General features: G+C 38.5%; 1 protein-coding gene across 3 annotated transcripts in view; it reads left to right on the top strand.

The window, feature by feature from the left end:
• Positions 1 to 20618, top strand: part of MND1 (meiotic nuclear divisions 1) — a 41664-nt gene that overhangs the window by 7976 nt on the left and 13070 nt on the right. For all 3 annotated transcript variants that reach the window (XM_058804140.1, XM_058804142.1, XM_058804141.1), the window contains exons 5-6: positions 14514 to 14588; positions 16433 to 16547. In XM_058804140.1, the coding sequence (XP_058660123.1) occupies positions 14514 to 14588; positions 16433 to 16547 (190 nt within the window). The remainder of the gene's footprint in view (positions 1 to 14513; positions 14589 to 16432; positions 16548 to 20618) is intronic.

Below are 20618 nucleotides of genomic sequence, written 5' to 3'. Positions count from 1 at the left end.
ATTAAGCCACATCCCATCTTGGAGATGCAGAAGCAAAGAAGTCTGGCTTGGTATTCATAATGAAGATCAAGCCAGTTTTGTCTGGATGTTTTGAGCTGCACTTCACAGGGGTGCTGTATACATCAGACTTTTTCCAGGAAGGATTTATTACGTGATCAGTGTGCAGAGATACCACAGTTAAAAACAGTGCTAAAGTTTCTTTTGACAGCTTCCCTGCCTGACCCCATCTTTTGGCTTGCTTTTTTGGAGGCAGGTGTTTGGAGAGGGGCACTAATCCCTGACTTATATATGAGGCAGATCTTGTGCTGATCTAATTAGTATCTTGGTGGTGCCCTCTAACCCCAAGTTACTGCTTGGGCCTCTTCCTGTTTTTCTGAAAAGCAAGGATAGCAAATGTCTTTAGTTTGTGTAGCATCTGCTAGAACTATTTCCTCCAATAGCTCCCACAGTGAGAATTGCTAAGTAGGTCCCTTTGGATTTTGTATTGATTTGTTTTGCAGTGGTGTGGTTGCTCCTAAAGGTTTGTGCCTTCTGTCAGGTGCTTATTCTTCACCTCTTGGTTATGCTTATGCATCTGTGAAGAAGACCACTGAAAAAGTGAAATATGTTGGCAGCTGCATTTTGGGGAGATGGGTTTATACACACATTTGGTTTGTTTGCATGTGGAAGTTGCATTTGCTTAGGTTGGGTACAGGTGTGAGGTGGTGAAAGAGAGCAAGGGTGTGGACTGAGAAATAATATTTTAGCAATGTTTATAAGTGGAGAAAATTTTAATACAGCCTTGCTTGTAAAGGGAACTTTTGAAGCTTTACTGGGGGATTAGTCTTCCTTCCCTAAGAAAAGGTGAAATGATGTAGTCTTCTTAAAATATTTTTCTGTCTGTTGGATTTAGAAGCCTGAAGTTACCTATGATCAGTTATAGTTTGACAAAACAAGATGTTTATTATTGGTATAACAGTTGTGAGTGAGGAAAAGAGAAATCTTTCTGATGTAGCCTTAGTATAAACAGATTAAGCTTAGATTTTTTTTCATTTTTTCATCTGTGTCTTGGGCGAAACACTTGAATCTGACCTGAAATACCAAGCACTTCAAAGGTGTTGTGTTTGTTAGTGTAACTATTGACAGTACTATTAGCACTGTGTAGCGTGGGAAAACAATTAGTTAGTTTCTTTCCTCAGTGTGGTGGTGCTCATTTCACTGATCCATTTAAAACTGTTCATTTTACTGTGTTGTTATTTGTCTGATTTCTTATGGTGTTGCTCTCTTGTGGGTTAATCTTTTGTGTTCTGAGGCTTTTGCAAGGAAAAGTTTAACAGCCAAAACTGTTGGAGCTGCTCTTCCAGCTAAGAGCAAAATGGTGTCACCTTGAGCTGAAACGGAGATGGAACAGAATGTTTTTAGAGCAGGATACAGGATGGACATTTTGTGCTGTTCCCTGTGCTTGCTTCAACATACTCATGACCAAGAGACTTGAGAGTTGCTGGAAATGTTTTTCTCCCACTAAGCTTGCATTGGACCTCTGTTAGTTAAAGTAGAAAAGATTAGTTGATGTTTCATTCCTTAAATCCCTGCCCTAGGGCTGGTAAAAGGAGGGATTTTCACTTCCCATGACTGATATATTGAACCAAGGAGAGAATTTGCACTGGGTACATCCTGACTCACATTTGCCAACTAGTTTGGAAAAAAAAAAAAGATAAACCGAACAAACCTCACCCCCCAGCCAGGAATGAACTTGTTGAAATCAAGTGACTTCATATGTATTAAATTGTTTGTATTAATGAGCATTGAAATATGAAAAGTTAAAGAATTTATTTTAGTAAAAAAAATTAAGGGAATGCTGTATTAGGAAATGCTTATGTTAGGAAAGCGCATTGTTTGAAAATAGTTAATGGAAAAAAATATTCATATTGTGAGTAATCTGGCTTGAAGCCTCCTGAAGATATCTGACAACATAAGTAAAAGAACAGAACCTTGTTTATTTAGAATGCACACAAAAAATTTTTTAGTTTTAACCATCAGAAAGTTCTTTCAAGATGCAGCTTGGTCTATTTCTATCCTTTTAGACATATTTTTCCTCCTTAAATACTGTGACTGGAAAGTTGCTGAATAAGTCTGCTTGAGACCACTGACTGAAGCTTGTTGGAATCCATAAGGTTAGAGGATTTTTAAGAAATGGTTAAAAGAAGTATGTAGGCCTCAGACTGAAGTTTTGTTAGCATTGCAAATACAAGCGGAAAAGTTTCCCAAGCAGTAGACATGACAAACTACAATAGGTCTCTGTGGAATTGGCTTTAGGATGGCAACAAGGTTATTTAATGTATATCTTTAGAAGGTTAGCATGAATAGAACTCTGTTCTTTGTCCCTTATGAACTAGTCTTTGTTTTAGCTACGATTACGTATGTTTTATAAGATTGGATAGAGTGCTTGTCAATACGTGTTCTCTGTGTCTGATTGGCTGAATTCTAGTCTGAGATGATTTTATGTATTGCTGTATGAGCCCTGTTGGAGGAGACATTTTTTGGTGTGGATCAGTGAGCTGTCATGTCTCCATTTTGTATTTTGAGACGGATGTGCTGGACATGAAAGCAAAAATCTCTTCACTGGTCTGGTTACAATGTTATCCATATTTGGATATTTTGCCGCGGCCTAGTGGGTTCCTTTTTAAGATGTGGGTTCCTGACACAATTGGACTTATACCTATCCCGTCCCCTGCAAAGCTCAGGAAACTTCTGCTGTCCTCATTGTTCCAGTGTGAGCAGCCTCCTCCTTCATCCCATTGACTCAGTTGTTGGGGTATTTCCACATGGTTTGGAGGTTGATCCTGGACTGCAGTTAAGTACAAGTGCTCAGCAGTGGCTGGCTAAAAGTAACCAGTCCTGAACTGAGGTGCAAATCCCTGGAGATGACAGATTGCAGTGAGGAGTAGCAAGCCTGATGGTGCTTGAAGTTGGGTGATGCTGCTGTAGACACTGGACAAGTTTTGTGTCCCAGATGGAGCTTTGCATCAGCAGGGAGAGCCTGTGGGACCCAGTTCTGTGGAGCAAGCTTTTGGCATTGCTTTGTAGAAATGTCCTCAGTAGATGATGCAGCATCAGCTCTCAGCAGAGCTCCTCACACACCTCAGGTCTCTATTGCAGTTTTCAGCCTTTGATAGTTCTGAATGCAGGGTCTCACTGATTTGGGTTTTTTTGCCTCTCAGCAGTGATGAGCTATTCCTAGAGGTACATGTGCAACACCTTTGGAATCCATGGCTTAATGCTTTCAATAGAACAGTTTATTTTTGCGATGTAATATTTTCACATTATCCATTGCAAAGCTGTATTCAGTGTGTTTTTAAAAATTCTTTGTCTATTGAAAAAAAAGGACTTGTGGGCATAAAATGTCTTAGAGTTTATCATGATCTGAAGCTTTGCTGTAATACATTTAGAAAGCTTAGCACTATCTTTTTCATATATATTTTATTAATTTTAGGTAGTAGATTGTATGGTTAAAGAATTGTCCTTTAAACCAGAAAAGTACCTTTGCAGAACCAGAAGTCAGAACTAATGTGTGTGACTTATGCTAGGAATTACTTATTTAGACATTTTTCTCATTCAGTAATTTAGACATATGTGTGCTTACAATTTAATTTTATTAGGTTGCAGAAAATGCAATAAATTGTTCCTTTCTAGGAAAAGTAAAATTATGATGGCGGAAGAGGTCTTTCTTTTAATGCCATTATAAGGCCTTGAGCAGTGTGGTCTAGTGGAATGTGTCCCTGCCCATGGCATAGGTAGTTGGGACTGGATGGTCTTTAAGATCCCTTCCAACCCTTACCATTCTATTACTCTGTAATATGTAGGCAGGATCCCAGTGTGCTGACTAAGCTGTTGGAGTAGTCTTCCCATATGCATGCTAGGCCTCCTTTTTTCCCCTCTTATTTGAGGATGTGTCATTTAGCTTTCTACTTAGTTAGTTGGTTAGTTAGTAAGTTATTCTTCCTTGGATTTTCCTGACCATTTTGATAGTCTGCAGCCCCAGTGAGCTGGGTGATTCCATCTGTGCTGGCTCACTTTTTTTTATTTCTCTTGCATAGTAATTACTCTCCCAACAGAGACAATTTGTGACGCTTCCCATGTTCAGCCTTCTGGCTTTCACTGACGTGTACATTTTATTTGAACTGAGGGACTAGACTCATAAAGAAATGGCCTATTGCAGAGCTGGTATGGTGTGACTAACTCACTTCAAACCATCCAGGGGAAGCTGTAGCAATAAGGGCAAGAGGCTGAGAATTTGCATAATTTAAACATTGTCAATATGTTGATTACATCTATGCCCATTTGTTCATTGATCCTGTAAGGCTTATTCCCTCTATTATTGCCCTGGAAAATGCTAATAAAATTTTATTTGAATAGTCCACAATTTTTGTTACTTCTGCATCTTGCACTTGAATAATGGTGATATCTTAAAATGATTGTGCATTTACTATGTCCTAAATGTCCATCAGAGAACTCTTCTAATGCTGTAGCTTATTAGAGCCTTCTGGAATTATGTTTTATGGCATTCTACAAAGCCCTGGAGGGTATGCTTAGTTACTGCTGTCATGGCAGATTTCTAAAAATACAGTGCTCTGGAGGCTTCTGTTGGACTTAAGCAACTTCATTCTTTGGTGTTCATTAGTTGAATTTCATGCTTTTCCTTTTACTGTTAATATATAACTAACTTGATGGCAACTGTGAAGTGTAGGTTTTCCTTTCCTTCCTTGATGAGCATAAGGTAAAATTGGCATGATTTAAGAGCAATTGTTTTTAAAACTGGCTCTGTAATAACTCTAAAAATTTTTACGTAGGTTTGAAGGAAGATTCCTACTACATTAAAAAGGATACATAGATATTTATTCTGATAAATAGGAAGACCACTAGGTTTTTCAAACAGGATTGTGTGTGACACTGAATTTTTTAAGTAATATCATTAAGCAGTTTACCTTTTTGAAGAGGTTTGCTAGCTGGCTCCATTGCTGCTAGCTCCATTCCTGGCACTGCAGTGAAAGTGTTAATCTGAAATGAAAAGAAACTGGAAGTAAAAACAGGGCTCTCACTGTAGAAGCCCAGTCAGGTCTGGCAGAGACACAGCCCTGCACATCTCCTTGTGCCCCATGGTCAGCATGGCAGGTGGCAATGACCATTCAGCAGATCAGCAGATAACCAGCATCCCGAGAAACTTTAAAGGCTTAAATGTTCTGTGCTGTCTGGAAATTTGCCTGCACTGTAAGGCCAGAAGCTTCCAGCCTAATGATAGACAGCAGTACTACTTTCAAAGCTGGATTTGATGGAGACACTGAATTGTAGTCCTATTTAATGTAAACTTTGACTTTCACCTTAAAATCTTTTCATTCAATTAATATAGCGTATTTTATTTTAGAAATGAACATGCATGCAGAAATGAGCTACCAGCAAGCAATTATAGAAGTCTAACTTCATAGAATTTTCCTCTTCTGAAAGGAATAAAATTAAAGAAAAACTAAACAAAAAACCCAGAGTATAACACCAAAATGTGTTATTTTGATGCAGGGAGGCTTTAGAGGAAAAGGTCTTTCTTGTCACAGCCAAACAGCTCATTATTTTTGAACACATGGAAAGATTCTTCTTTGTATCAAGAATTGGAGATGACTGGGTGATCTGTCTAAGCATTATTTAAAAATGATAAAATTGGCATAAAGAGTTAGTATGTAAAACTGCTGTCAAAACTCTGAAGTTTGATAGATGTATTTTACTAAGGTTTATTATTTTACTGATAATATCTCAGTGTAGAATTTGGGCATTTCTAGAAGGTTGTGGAATAAAGTTTGATTTTTGTTTCTAAAGTCTTTAAGCAGAATGAGAGCTTAGGGAGTATTGCATGAATATTGTGTTTTAACTTGTGCCTGTCTCTGCATAGTCCCTGAAGGCATTGTCAGTGTATGGTCCAGCTGCTTCAGATAGCAATCTTTAAAAAGCCTTCAGGGAAAAATTGAAACTTCTCTTCATCCTCTCCCTTTCTTTCCAAGGGAAAATATCTTTCTATGTTCTTCCTGCCTTGAACAGGCCTATTAACTACCACCTTGGACTTTGTAGGTTTATTAAATACCCTAATGTTCAGTAACAAGCATATCCTTCATGTCCAGGTATGAAAATTTTCTGTAGTTCTGTCAGTCATGTGAATATCTTTTGAAGTTCTTTCAGCTTTCCTTATTAGATTTCTTGCATTTGTGAAACAGTGTTGAAAGAGGTATTTCAGCTGTTTTTTGTTGGTTTGGGGTTTTTTTAGGTTGATTGGGGCGTACTTGATATTTGTATCTGAGTAGACAGCCATCTGTCCCTCAGGTTGTGCCAATTACACCAACTCTGAAAGCAGCCACAGAAATTCGGTTCTTTCATTGAGCCTGCACAACTGTTTCTTTCACCTTTTGTCTTTTAAGGAGGTTGGCCTTGAGCAGTTAGTTTTTGTTGCATAACCACTACTTATCAAATGGTGTTGCAAATGAATGAAGCAAAAACAAAAGCTCTTGGCAAGACATTTACTCTAAATTAACTTAATTATTATGGCAAATCTAAAAAGATGGAAAATAATTGCATTAAAATACTTTTAATGTAGAGAGACTTGCTGTATGGTAATACTTTTAAAATAATTGCAGGTAACAATATCAGGTTTGTATGTTTGAACCCTCATGTGGATGAGTGAAGATTCGTGTGGAGGGGGAATTTCTCATTTGTTTCTTCTGAATACCCCACATTTTACTTTATTTGCCAGAAAAAACCCAAATACTCGTATTCAACATGGCCTGAGAACAGAGCCATGCCTAATTTACTGTATCGTATTTCAGCTTACTCTGATCTGTTAGCATATTAAATAAATCAGGATTATAGGCCTAAATTTTATCTTGAAATGTAAAATGAATTGTGTTTGTGGGAGGGGCAAGTAAATCAGTTTTTCCCACATGGATACTCTAGCAAAACATAGAAATACTGCTTGTGAATGCTGAGAATTAACTTAAGAATTACTAGTTTTTGACAGTCTTTGTAGTGCTTTGTCAAACAGTTGTATGGAGAGTCAGGTATTTTTTCAGTTTAATCCCCTGAAAAAAAAAACCTTCACTTACTTAGTATGACTGTCAGATACTTTTTTTTAATCACTGACATATTTATAGTGCTAAACTTAAAAATTCACACTTGTTATCTCTTCAGTCCCTCTTAAAAAAGAAAGAACTTACACATTGGCAGGATTAATACTATGATGTTTTGGAGCAAGTGTTACTTACTTAAAATAATCAGTGTACTATCCTTTAATTTAATAGCAAATGTGATGTATTTTAGGGGAAAGGGAATGTATTCAGCTCTGTCTTAGTGAGCATGATGAGGGAGTCAAGAGCTTATGGGTCAGGATAAAAGAGCAGAGTGGAAAGAGTGACCCTGTTGTGGGTATGTGCTGCAGGCTGCCTGATCAAGAGGAGGAGAGGGATGAGGCCTTCTGCAGGCAATTAGCAGCAAGTCTTAGAGTCACAGGCCTTGGTTCTTGTGGGGAACTTTTAAGCTCTCTGACATCTGCTGGAGAAGCTGTACAGCAATACTTGGTCAGTCCAGGAGGTTCCTGGAAAGCACTGACAGTAACTGCCTGCCACAGATGGTGGAGGATCCCACAAGGAATGGTGTGCTGACTGACCTCATAGTAACCAACAAGGAAGTCTTGTTGGGATGTGAAGGTTGGGGGCAGCCTTGGCTGTAGTGACCACAAGATTGTAGAGTTCAGTGTTGGATGAAGAGGTAGCAGGACAGCTAGCAAGATGATGACCATGGCCTTTAGGTAAACTCACTTTAGCCTCTTTAGGGATATTCTTGGAAGAATCCCATGGGAACCAGGCTCTGCAGGGAAGAGCGGGCCAGGAGAGTTTGTTGATGATCAAGGCTCCCTTCCTCCACACTTGAGAATGATGCATCCTACTGAGAAAGAGTCAGGCCAAGGACACAAGAAAAAAACCACCATAGATGAATAAAGAACTGCTGTCATTACTCAAGCAAAAGCAAAAAGTTACCAGGAAACAGAAGCAAGGCCAGGCTACTTGGAGTGAGTATTGAGAGGTGGTCAGGAGAAGTAGAAATGAAACTTGAAAGGCCAAGTCCCATCTAAAATGACATCTGGCCACCTTCTGAAATTCAACAGGGACAAATGCAGGGTCCCACACTTAGGGAGAAAAAACAGCATGCATCTAGCTAGGGGCTGACCTGCTGGAAGGCAGCTCAGCAGAGAAGGACCCAGAGAACTTGGTGGACAGCAGGCTGTCCCTGAGCCAGCTGTGTGCTGTGAGCCAGCCTGGGTGGCCAAGAAGGCCAGTGGTTTCCTGGGAATGCCTTAGAAAAAACAGGTTGAGGGAAGTGATACTGTCCCTCTGCTCAGTCCTGGTGGCCACATTTGAAGTTCTGTGTCCAGTTCTGAGTTCCACAGTAGAAGAGAGACATGGAGCTCCTGGAGGGGTCCAGTGAAGAGCTACTAGGTTGGTTGAGGGTCTGAGAATCAATTCTATGAGGAAATGCTGCAGGAGCCAGGCTTGTTCAGCCTCAAGAAGAGGTGACTGACAGGGGACCTCCTTAATGTGTGTAAATATCAAAAGGGTGGCTATGAAGAAGATGGATTGAGGCTCTTTTTGATGGTGCAAAGCAACAGGACAAGAGGCAGTGCGCAGAAACTGAGGCACAGGAAGTTCTACCTGAAAGGAGGAATAAGGTCACTCACTGTACAGGTGACCAAGCAGCAGCACAGGTTGCCAAGAGGGGTTGTGGAGTCTCCACCACTGGAGATATTCAACAACAATCTGGATACAATCCTGTGCAGTGTGCTCTAGGCCAACCCTGCTTGAACAGGGACATTGGACCAGATGATCCACTGTGGTCCCTTCCAACCTGACCAATTATGTGATCCTTTTTCTCCAGAAAATCAAGTTTATTCCCTATTCTCTCCCAAGTTTTTGAATTGACTCTTTCAAAGATTGCATTAAAATTCTTCTTATGGTAAAATTTCATAAAGAGAAGAGAGTTCTTGAACATTTTTCCAATATACCTATATTTCAGTATTTAAAAACAAAATTTTTATGAATACAGAAATGTGGTGGGCCCTAACTCTTCCGTTCTTTTTTTTGACAGTCTGTTTTCCTTCCATTTTATGATGTCCTCTTGCTGAAAAAATCTTCTTTCTTGTTCAGTTTATGAGTTAAAAATTCTTACTTGATCTTGCTTTATCTCTACTCTTGTTCTTACTTCTATTTCCTGAACTGTTGCAGAGTCCTAGTTGCTCTTTCTATGTCCCACCAAATATAAATCCCTACTTCATGTTGCTGAAATGAGTTGGGGTGGCTCAGGGTAAGACCTTGCATGCTGCTTTCTCTTCCTTTCACAAATGTTAAAAGATAAGGAAAGAAATAGATCTCAGTTGTATTTATGTAGCGAGTGTATGTTTGCCGTTTGTGCCTCATGAGAGTTTAATGGGACATTTATCACATCTCTGATGGAGGCCCCGGTGGAGCTGGTGGCTGCTCCTGCTGTAGTTCAGTTCCCTGGATGGGTTATATGGAGAAATGGCATTTCATGAGTGATACAGGACATCCTGGGATCAGAGCAGAGGCCACAGTGCTGCAGGTCACAGGAGGGCTCTCCATGCTCTGTGACCATGATTAGCTGGCTGCAAAGTTTGCTTACATGTATTTGGAAACTCTGGGAAGCATGGATTTGGGACTCTGCATGTAAAAGGAGTAGCTGTATGCTTGCTTAGTGTAGTACTTAAGAAAGCAGTTCTGCATGTCAGTGTGCTGCCCTTTGGGATTTTTCTTCCTCTAAGTTTTAGTCAACAGTAATTGTTAAGTGATTTCTTTTAGTAATGTTCTCTGCCTTTCTTTTAACACAAAGGTCTGTTTTCAATATTTTCAGATTGTTCTTTGGCTGTTAATCTTTGCATTTTTCCTCTATATATTATTAGTCTGTTTTTAACTTCAGTTTTTTCTATCTTTCTTTAAAATCTAGAGGAATGCTTTGAAGTACTTTCTTTCCATACCTTCTGTCAATTCTACTTAAGGTTTTCAGTAGTGAGTTGGTTTTCCCATAGAAAAGAAATGCACCTATCTACTGCTTAATGTTACCCTAAACCTCTTGAACTGTTTTCGTTTAACCAAAAGACAATTAGCCTTGCCTTTGGCCTGAAACAAGGCACAGTGAGCTTCAAACCTAAAGCAAATAACTTTACAAGTTAGAAATTATTAAAAAATTGATGTCTTTAATTCTGTAGTGCCACAGTGAGTGGAGCTCACAAGAGCAGTAGTTTTGAATACCATTTTTGGTTGAGTGTTTGGCCAAAAGAAAACCCAAACGGATGATATTTCTTTTTCAGACCATAATGACAGTGAGTTAACAGCTGTGAGCACTCTTGGTGGTTAGCATGTGAGACCTTGGCTTGATTCTTGGCCAGTAAACATGCTCAGGGGCTGGGTTTGCATGGCTTATACTGGGTTTGTAGATATTTTAATATGCTGGTGAGACAAGCTACATGTTTGAGGGATACTGGTGGTTAGAGTGGTTAAAAACAGGGAATCAGATGGCATAGGACCAACAAAAACCTTTGCTGGAGGAAAAAAAAGTAGATTTTTATTCCAGAATATAAGTTTATCAGGCAGGTTTTGAGAAAGACTGGAACTGGAACCTGCTGCTCTTGTTCATTGGGGTTAAACATTCCTCTTCCAAATGTAGATCAGTGGCTTGCTGAAGGGGAGCCCTGCTATTAATGTGTTCATACTAGATTATAAATGATGTGAGTATGTCTAATCTGTGTTCTTTGATACAAACTAGGCCCCAAGTTCCCTGATGGAACTAGTGCTATCACCAGCACACAGCACTTTGCACGCCCAAACTGCTGCACACGTCTTGCTAAACATTGTGATACCTTTGCAGAGTAGGAAATATCATCCCTTTGAGTGATTTTTCCCTTTTCGGAAATTGGGCACTTGGGATTGTATCAGTGTCTAAGGCTAGTGGCCATTTAATTGATCATACTGGTCTGTAAACTAAAGAAATTGTTCCCCAACTCTCCTGTTTTATAGATGCTAGTTACTTTCTTCATTAAACTGTCTTCTTGCAGGCTCCCACTGTGTTTTGAAAACATGAAAATGCTCTTGTGGAGAACATTTTTAACTTCTTAATTTTGAATTATTTAGTCTCCTCTCCTTTTTCTTTCCCCTAGATGATGTTTTTACTGCTTTCTTGCATCTTGTTTAATCATGTGCTGATTCAGAGCAGTCAGATAGGAGACATGAAACTTTGTAGTGGAGTAGAATCTCTCTGTACTTCTTTTCCACAGCTGGTCTGTTAACACTTGTGGCAGAAGGTTGTTCCTGTGTCAGCCCAGACATGTCTCTCAAGAAACATAGAGGGCACAGAGTATCTTTATCTCTGGATTGGCCTCTCTGCTTTTGGCAGGAAATAGATTTCTCAGGGTGGTTAATGTTCCTTGAGAAATTGTTTGCCAGTTCCCCTGGAAAGTTGCTCCAAGGATTGAAATATTTCATTTGGTACTGTACTTCTTTGCAATCAAGTTTTTCTACAGCTGGTGAGTGGGAAAGTAAGTCACTGTATTTGTCCAGATGTGGTTGTCTGCTATCATGCATACACAATGTTTGCATATTCTGTTTTTTTTTTTCTTTTTAATGCCCTATAAACTGTCATTTGCCATTTGCACTTGCCTTTCAATTAAGTATTGTATCATGTGTATCCTTCCTTCCTCTGACTCCTTTATCCTTGCTTCTTTCCTTCTTTCATTATAGTTATTTTCAGCTGTGTTTCCACCTCTCTATCCAAGCCCTTCTGCTTCTCTCATAGTCATAGATTCTTTGTACAAACCCTGGCAATCTGTTCCTCACCCTTTGAATCCTTGTCCTCTGTTAGGGTTTTTTCTATATCTTGCCTCCTTCTGCTCTTCCTTTCTGTATCCTCACATTTATTTGTTATAGAGGAAAACCACCATGACTTCAAAATAATGCATAAAGAGCTGAAGTGTCAATTAATTTATTTTCTTTTTGTTGAGTGTAATAATAATTAAAGAATAATTTAAAAATCAGAAAATACCCAAGCAATTAAAATCTGTGAGTTAAGAAGGTAATATCTTAAATAAGATTATGTAAAAATCATCTTTGCTTTTAGGCAAAGGAAGGTCTTCTAACCTCATGGCACAGTAACCTTGCATGTTGTGTAGGACAGAATCTAAGAAATTCCTTTATCTCCCATAGTTTGTCATTAGTATTTCTTGCATTAGTAAATGATGTGGCATACAGAGGATCAAGAAAATGATGTCTTATTGGGTGCTTCAATGCTGGAAACCAGCTTTTATAATTTGCACTCCTTGAGAGCTCCTCCTGTACATCCATTTTAGAGAAAGCAGAAACATTCCTTTAGAACTTAATGAGTATGAAGAAAAAAAGAGAAAAAATGACACCTTTATGACCTCCCTTGCAGAGAGCATTGGCTTCTTTGCACTTGCAGTATAAGGGTCTAGGTAAGCTCCTTGGCTTTTCTATGTCCTCTGTGGGTTTTGCTCCAGAAAAATCCTGCCTTCAGAGATGCCAAATGACTTGCTCTGGGGTTTGTGTTCCCTGGACTTAGTGAACTGCAAACTGCATCTAAGTACTTACCCCCTTCTGAACTGTGTACCTCTGTTTGGTATGGCATCATGTGGGGACTAACACACCTACTCTTTTAAGAATTTTGTGGAAAGCCTGGAAGGAGTACTCTTTGACTATCCACCAAAACTAAGATGTTGGTCTACTTCAAGCCACATAGTGAAACCCATGCTGCCTCTCTGGTTTCTTGCACTGAGAGCAGAAAGTAAGCAGCTGGACATATTTTTCCTCAAATTATGTCTTACCATTAGTATAATTCCTATATAAATTGAAGAAAACTAAAGCATTCTTTTAGAAAGGAGACTTTTTGGCTGTATGCATGCTCACACATGCATGAACACAGAGTAATTATTTTTTTAAATCAAGCTGTGAAAGGAACCACTAAACCCAGTGAGCTGCAGTTGGGCTGTATCCTAATCTTTATGGACCAGCAGTATGGAGTTTCTTTTTACTGTTATGACTGATCTTCAAGACTTGGCAGTAAGCTCTGCCTAATTTATTTACATTTAGTATTCTGAAAATACGGACCAAACATTAGTTTAAATTGAAATTGAGAAGTGATTATACCTCCAAAGGAGTGCATTATACTCCAAAGGAGTGTTGCATGAATGTATTTATATCAGCTGCACAATTTTAGGGATATGGTTAAATTATCAAGGAGATTGCAAGAAATATCTGGGAATGCTTTTGCACTCAGTGGGATCCTCAGTGAGAAGGGGAATGTAGAAGTGGAGGACTCATGTGGGGGATCTTGGGGTAGAGCAGAGTAAAAGCTGAGGTCTGGCAGCTGTTCTTTTTACAGTTACTGTGATATATTGGTATACTGATTGGTGCTTTAGTTTTAAAACTAAAACAAAGGGTACTCAAAAAACATGCTATTGTTTCTTTTTTTCCTCTTTTGTGTTGGTTTCAATGCAGTAACTGTTTTTTATTAGAATTTTTTTTTCATTCTTGTTCATCTCATTTAATATTTCAAGGTGCTTTGTCTGATGCTGAGTATGGTGTCCCTCAGGGTCGAGTCATAGTCCTGCTCAGCTTAAGAGTTTGCAAAGTATCTCTGGAAAACTGCCAACTGAACTGGAAGGGCCTGGTTCAAGATGGGTGGCAGGTTAAAGGAGAGAGCTCTCTCTCGGCAAATTATTTCTCCTGATGTAACAGAAAAATGGAAGGATTATTCACACCAGCCCTGTGAGATTCCTCTGCCTTGGGCTTGAAGGAAGGGATCTCTGTGAGCTCTGGCAGTGCAAGGGCCACACAGTAAAAGGGGGCCACAGCTTTGCATGCCTTTGAATAGAGGCTTCTGTTCATCAGCATGTAAAAGGGATTGGGGCTGTGCCAGTGGCATACCACACTTTGGGAACACCGGTATCCACAGCTGAGCAGGTGGAGCTGCTGCAGCATTTGTCACTGCTTCCTTGAATAGGGACAGCTGGAAAAGGACCCAAGGAAATCATCAGATCCAAAGCCTCCATGTTAGGGGGTCCTTTACATAGAGATGCCAGGTTATGGTATGAAACAGGATTTTAGTCCCATGCTGAACGTGAAGTATATAACAAGATTATGTGCCACAGGAATAAATATTTCTTAGACTTGAAGTTGTTTCCTGTAATTCTTCTCTGGGGGTCAGAGCCTCAGATTTATATTTGGGCACTTTTGTATTTATTTTGTCTTTATTTTTATTACATAAGTTACACATGTATTTTAAAATTCAATTATTTTTTAAACACGTGTATTTTAAAAATATATATTCCCTTGTTTATTTAAATGCATTAATATTTATGCACATTTTATAGCTGTTTAATGTTACTGGAAAAGTTTTATTTTGTTCTTTGTTTTCCTTATTAGTTTGCTGAAAGCAGTCAGAAAAAAGAGACTTTAGAAAAAAGCATCGAGAAATCAAAAATTGGACGTGAAGATACTGTAAGTTGCTTTGGAGGGTTTGTAATCCTACAAGGAAATAGTGCTACAAGTATGTACTTCTTGTAGATACTAATGTAGTACTTCCAGGTGTTTTCAGATATAAAAGTATCTTAAAACTTGAACTACCCAGAGGCCTGTACCAGAGTTGCCAATGGGTGCTGAACTGCCAAAACTGGTAGCTACAAACTTCGATGTTGGTTTGGGTTTTTTTCAACTTATTTGTAATATAGTTTCCTAAATTACTGTTCTGAGCAGTAATGTAAGCCCAGTGCTCTTTGCTGCTGAAGCTGTTAACACTGAAAAAATATATCTAGGCTTGCTGTTTGTCATAACCAACATATTAGAAATACTTTGTATGGTATTCTAGGTTGCTAGGTTGCTGACTTGCTCTGAGATGCTCAGTCTAAAGTGATTTAAACCTCCAATAAACATGCATAGCCAGAAGCTTTCAGGAGGAATTGAATTTTGTAGGAAAGTGCCAAATCTTCAAATCAGAACTGTTTTGTAGAAACACTCTAGGTTTTCCCTACGTATGTTTCATTTATCTAGTAAGGAATAGAGTGAACCTTACCATCAAACTCTGTTAATGTTGCAGTTCCACAAATTCAATTAAAACCTGCTTTTTGGCAGTGTCTTTAATGGGAATTCTTTATTCATTCATTCACAATGGACTGTAATCAGGAATCACAGGCAGGTTTCTCACATAATTGTGCTTGTCATGTTTCCAAACAAACTGTTTCAGCCTTGGGCTTCTCCAGCATGTGGCCTGCCCTACAGACAGCTATTGGTCTGGAAATCCTGTTCTGGCTGATGTTTCCAACATTTTCATTCCTGATTTTACATCAAGAAGTAGTCCTAAAAAATCTAGATTGCAATGTAGGTCTCCAAGCATCTCACCTCCATACCTCAGCATCTGGAAACTTTTGATTTCCATACTGCATTTTCAGAACATGCTGAATCCAAACTGTTGGCAAAAGCACTGGAAAATATGGAAGTTTTGGGGGGAAAAACCCTACAACTGTAAACAAAATCCCAGATCCACAAAGACCTCAGACTGCTGGGTTGCCATGGAGATTGCCATTGGTAAAATCTCGATGGCTTACAGACTCATGCAATCTGGCTCTTCTAGGCTACCCTAGCTTGAGTTATTTGAATATCAGCCAGTTCCAGTGTTTGTCTGTAGCTACAGACTGAATTAGAACTATGTGCTGAGCTGGCTGTGGGAGAGCTCATGTTGAGTCAGTGTCTGCAGATTCTTATTGATCGATAGAATCTTTGAGGTCAGTATTGTGTACAATCCTAGCAAAGACTACCATGACATAAATGCATGAATTTATTTTTGAGACCATTGCTCTTAAAGGGTGTGCAAAAGAAAAAAAGACAAATTCAGAGGGTGTTCATACACAGCATCTCAATTTGTGGAAGGGTGGATGGTAGGTTTTTCTGTAATGCCATCTTTTTTACAATTACAATTTTTTTACAATTACAAGACTAAAACTCCTAAATACTGCTTAACCTTTAAGCCAAATAATTAAGAGATCTCTTTGGAGTTTGTTAAACCATGGTTTAAAGGTTGTAGAAAATTGTTCTTTTATCGATACATTTTGGCCTTAACTTTTTTTCCTTCCAGCTGGTATTCAGTATCATTTAATATCTCTGAGAATTCTATGTAATAAAATAAAATGCTCAAGTAGTTCAAATGCTCAATAGACAGAAAGCAGTAGTGAAAGCAGCTTTTAAATTTTAATTGTATATTTTTATTTTTAAAAAACTTTGGATGATAATTACTGTTTTTAATAATTGGAGGGTTTTTTTGTATCTCCCAACATCCTTTGAATGCTCAGGCGGATCGTGCAGCTCTGCTGAAGGAACTTGCTGCCCTTCGGCAGAAGAAAGAGCAGCTAAAGACAGAAATAGACAAATACAGGGAATGTGATCCAGACGTGGTTGAAGAGATGCGTAAGTTGTGCATTGTTTCAAGTGATCCTTTGCCTGAAAAGTTCTGCACTTCTTTGGCCTAAAATCTGGTAGTCAGAAGTTAGTCAAAGAATAACTGCTTTTCTTTTTAAAGCTGAGCAATACAAAACAGGTACGCTGACCATTTCTTTTCATGTTCTGTTCTGTTATACATGAGGAAGTTCATTGATACTTAATCTGCCACCACCTGAGCAGTTGAGAAACAATCCTATAATTGAAATACTCTGATGCTTTAGAATTAACATCAGGGTCATCCTTTCCAGAACCATGTTAATTCTATAACTCGTGCTGTACCCTAGAATGTGTGTAGGAGGAGGAGTCTCTAGCTCCCATTTGCCTTCAGTTCCAAGCTGTTAAGATTGGTATCTTTGTACTTTGTCTTGCCTATTTAAAACATAAGCATTTCATTAGAGATGCTTAATTGTCATGTACATGAAAGTAGGTTACACAATCTTGACTGACTGTACTGTCTCTGACATGCTGGGTTTTGGTTGGAGTTTCTAACTAATGGAATACAGAGAATTATCAGTGACTTTAATACAGAATTTGGCACTGAAATGCACTTAATATTTTGATCCTTAGCATGAAAAATGAAAAGCATGCAGGAAATTTTATTTAATTTTCTCTTCTGCAGCCTTCATGTTTTATTTATTAGGCCCTTACATTGCTACCCAAGCACCACTGCGTATTCAGGTTGCTGTAATGGCAAAATGATTTTACAAAGTGATGAGAAACAGGCACAAAACTTTTTCTGAAAAGAGATGTGGCTAAATCTTTCTCCTTTCTTATTTTATTAACAAAGTTCACAGCTTTAGAGCTGTTCTGAGAGAAAGCCAGGAACATAAACAGAGTTGGCAGCACTCTCCAAATTTGGACAGATATTATTTATTTTGAGGAGCTGTGACATTTTTTGTCAGCTGTGTTATCTTTCCCCAAGGATGTAATGGTATGCCAGGGAATAAGCAAACTTGAGACCTGAGGTTAGTTACTGTGCTGTAAATCCCTTGCTGCCTGCTCTCCTGAGGAGAAGACACATTCCAGCTGATTCCAGCTGTAAAAATGAATGAGGTTAGGCAGATACCAACAGCAGAGGGATGTGTAACATCAGGTATTTTAACTGCTGAGGTACCCTTACAGTCAGCATCTCACAGAATGGTTTGAGAGCCTCTTTTGAAACAGTCGCAGTGAGCACGTTTCTAAATAGAGCACAAGGGAGCAAATCACAGCTGCAATGCTAGGGCAAGCTGCATTAGCTGGTAACATGCAGACTGGTATCTTGGAAAGAAAGAAAAAAAGGGAAGGAAATGTAATACTTAGTGCTTCAGTCATGCCCTTGTCTTTTGTCTGTATGTTGTGCATTTGGGTTTTTTTGTCCAAATGTGTGGAAGCTCCATGTGAATTTCTATGATGGAGAGATGAGCATTTAAGGCACTTGTGAGGTTAGCACTGTTGAGCTACCTGTAGGCTTCCCAGGGGAGTGTGCAGTAGTGCTTCAAAATTAATTTGTCTTTGAACTTAATTTTAAGTTTCTGCTTCATTATGTGTTTTGTCAGGCATTGCTACACTGGCAGCATGCATTGTTGCTGGCAATGTATGAATGAGTAAATGGTGGTGTCAGTTTTGGGGAATTAATGCCCTTGTCAGAGCTGAATGGAAGTTGACAGGCTTTATAGAAGAGATGGAAAGAAAAAAAAAAAAGGTTTAGGGGAATTTCTTTTGGTTCCAGAGTGCAGAAAAGTGCAAAGGCAAAAGTAAGAAGGCAGTAAAGCATCTTAGGCAATGAAATACATTCAGCTGGACATAAAAGTTATTGCTGCTGTTTCACAGAAAAAAGACATATTATAAAAGTTACTCATTCACAGATTTTCAAACTGCACGTGGGTGATACAATTTTCTACATCTGTACAATTTAGATAACATAACCCTTGGGATTATTTTCAGTTATATCACCTGAGCAGATTTCTAACTACCTTATTTTAGAGTCAGAGATGGCTGTTATGTTATGTAATCACACTCTTTTTAACAGTTGAATAAATATATTCAGTAAAATATATTCAGTAAAATATATTTTGTAACAGGTAGTTGTCACTTTCTACCTTTGGGTTTTCTCTCTTCCTCCTTAATGACTTCAACCTGTAAGGCAATCTTCCTGATGCCCAGTGTAAAATTTCATCCTCTTAATTTCTCATCCTGTAGGACAGAGAGCTGCCTTGATTCTTCTTGTGGTATTTTAGGGCTATATCAAGTTGTCATCTGTTTTCAGTGGCCTTCAAATTTGGAGAATGCTTTGGTGTGTCTTTTAACCCTCAGCAGAGTTTTGCAGAAGGAAACCAGTTGCACAGCAGCAAGGCTCATTGAAACGTGCATGCACACACGCACACATACATACATAATTTTCAGGGTCAAAACAAAAGTTTGAATGATTCATAGCAAATATCTGAAGACTCAGCTAAAAACTGAACATCTGTCTTTACTTCCTGAGTCTTATGGTGGGAAAGTCAAACTTGACCATGTAACTAAATATATTATAATGCATATTCACAAGGGTGCAAATGGGAAAACTAATAACTCTGGTTTTTGCTGACTTCACTGTTTAGCTAGTTCACTGTTTTAGTGTCAACTAACCAATGTTTTGCTCTAAGTTTTGGCGTAGTTTCCTTGGCTTTTGTATTAGAGGTACATTGCAGTATAAATTTTAATGCCTTCTCAAATTTACAGCATTTGAACACAGAATTTGTGTGTAACAAGTAACTAGAGTAAATAGCAGAAGCAACAAGGTTTAGGGACTGACCACTAGAGGAAGCTACGTAATAGTCTGGTCTTGTGGATATATTCAGATAATAACATTTTACAGGAACAGTATTGTAAAAATATATCTAGAACAGCAAAATATGTGGATTTTTTTCTAATGACCTCTGCAGTTCAGAAGTTTGTCTTTGCCACTTGGTAGTGTTGTTTAAGACACCTTCTGTGAGTTAGCATTGATTAATAAATTATTTCTCAAAGGCAGTAAAACTGAAAAGAATAATTTGAAGTAAAAAAAGCCAAACAAATAGTGGGATTTTAAACTTCTCTAATCAACTTGTGACCCTGCTTCAGATGGAGATTGTTTCTCACCTTTGAGACAGGTCTGTGTAGGTGGGATATATTGTCATGGGAGAGCAGCCATTGTAGAGAGATTTGTCTGTTTTTGTGACATGGTATGCGTGTATGCAGAGTTAGAGAGATGATGCTGCTGGATTCTCTAAAGGTTATGGTAGACAACACAGCCATGGAGAGAGCAAGCTTACAATAGTTCATAGTTGATGCAGATTTTCATAAAGTCAACAGAAAAAGTTCCACCTAATATCAAGATTACCCTGCTGCATATGTTTAATTCTTTCTGCCTGCCAGAGAGAGGTGTTAAGGAGCTAATAAAATTTTTCTCATAATTAATTTTATAGAAAAGTTTGTCTGGCAACATAAGTGTATAAATGGTAGGGACTTTCCTCTGAGTTGCTGGTCAGCTTGTAATTGGAAACAGCTAAACACTTTCAGTGTTCACTGTAAAATAAACATTTCTAGAATTTCAAACTTCTTGTTCTTTCACTGTAATAAGAGGAATTAAAATTTGTAAAACATTGTTAGGCCTTTGCTTGTTCTTACACAATAGCCGTGCTTTGTTACTGTGTGTCTTTGGATAGGGCAGCTCTCTCAGGAGTAGCTACCTACTGACTGCACTGACTTCTGTGTGGTATGATTGCTAATATTTATGGGGCCTGGGATCTTGCCTGTCAGCATTCCTTTTTGATTTAGCATGTTTTTAGAATGTCTGGTTACTGATAACTTTTATGTCTTAGGCTTTTACCTTTAAAACAGTGATCTCAACATGTCTAGGCAAGCTTGTTTTCTCAAAAATTAGCAAACTACCAGATACAACACATGTAGCAATTTTGGTGTCAGCCTTTTTACTTTAGCTCTCTCTGTTTATTTTTATCCTGTAACAAGAGAGACAGGGGGTTCAAATGGACACGATTTTAAACTACAAATATCCACATAGTTATTCTTTTGACT

Source organism: Ammospiza caudacuta, chromosome 4 (assembly GCF_027887145.1).
Source record: "Ammospiza caudacuta isolate bAmmCau1 chromosome 4, bAmmCau1.pri, whole genome shotgun sequence".
Taxonomy (NCBI): domain Eukaryota; kingdom Metazoa; phylum Chordata; class Aves; order Passeriformes; family Passerellidae; genus Ammospiza; species Ammospiza caudacuta.
The sequence above is the reverse complement of the archived record's forward strand: the minus strand, read 5'-3'. Positions and strand labels throughout refer to the sequence as shown.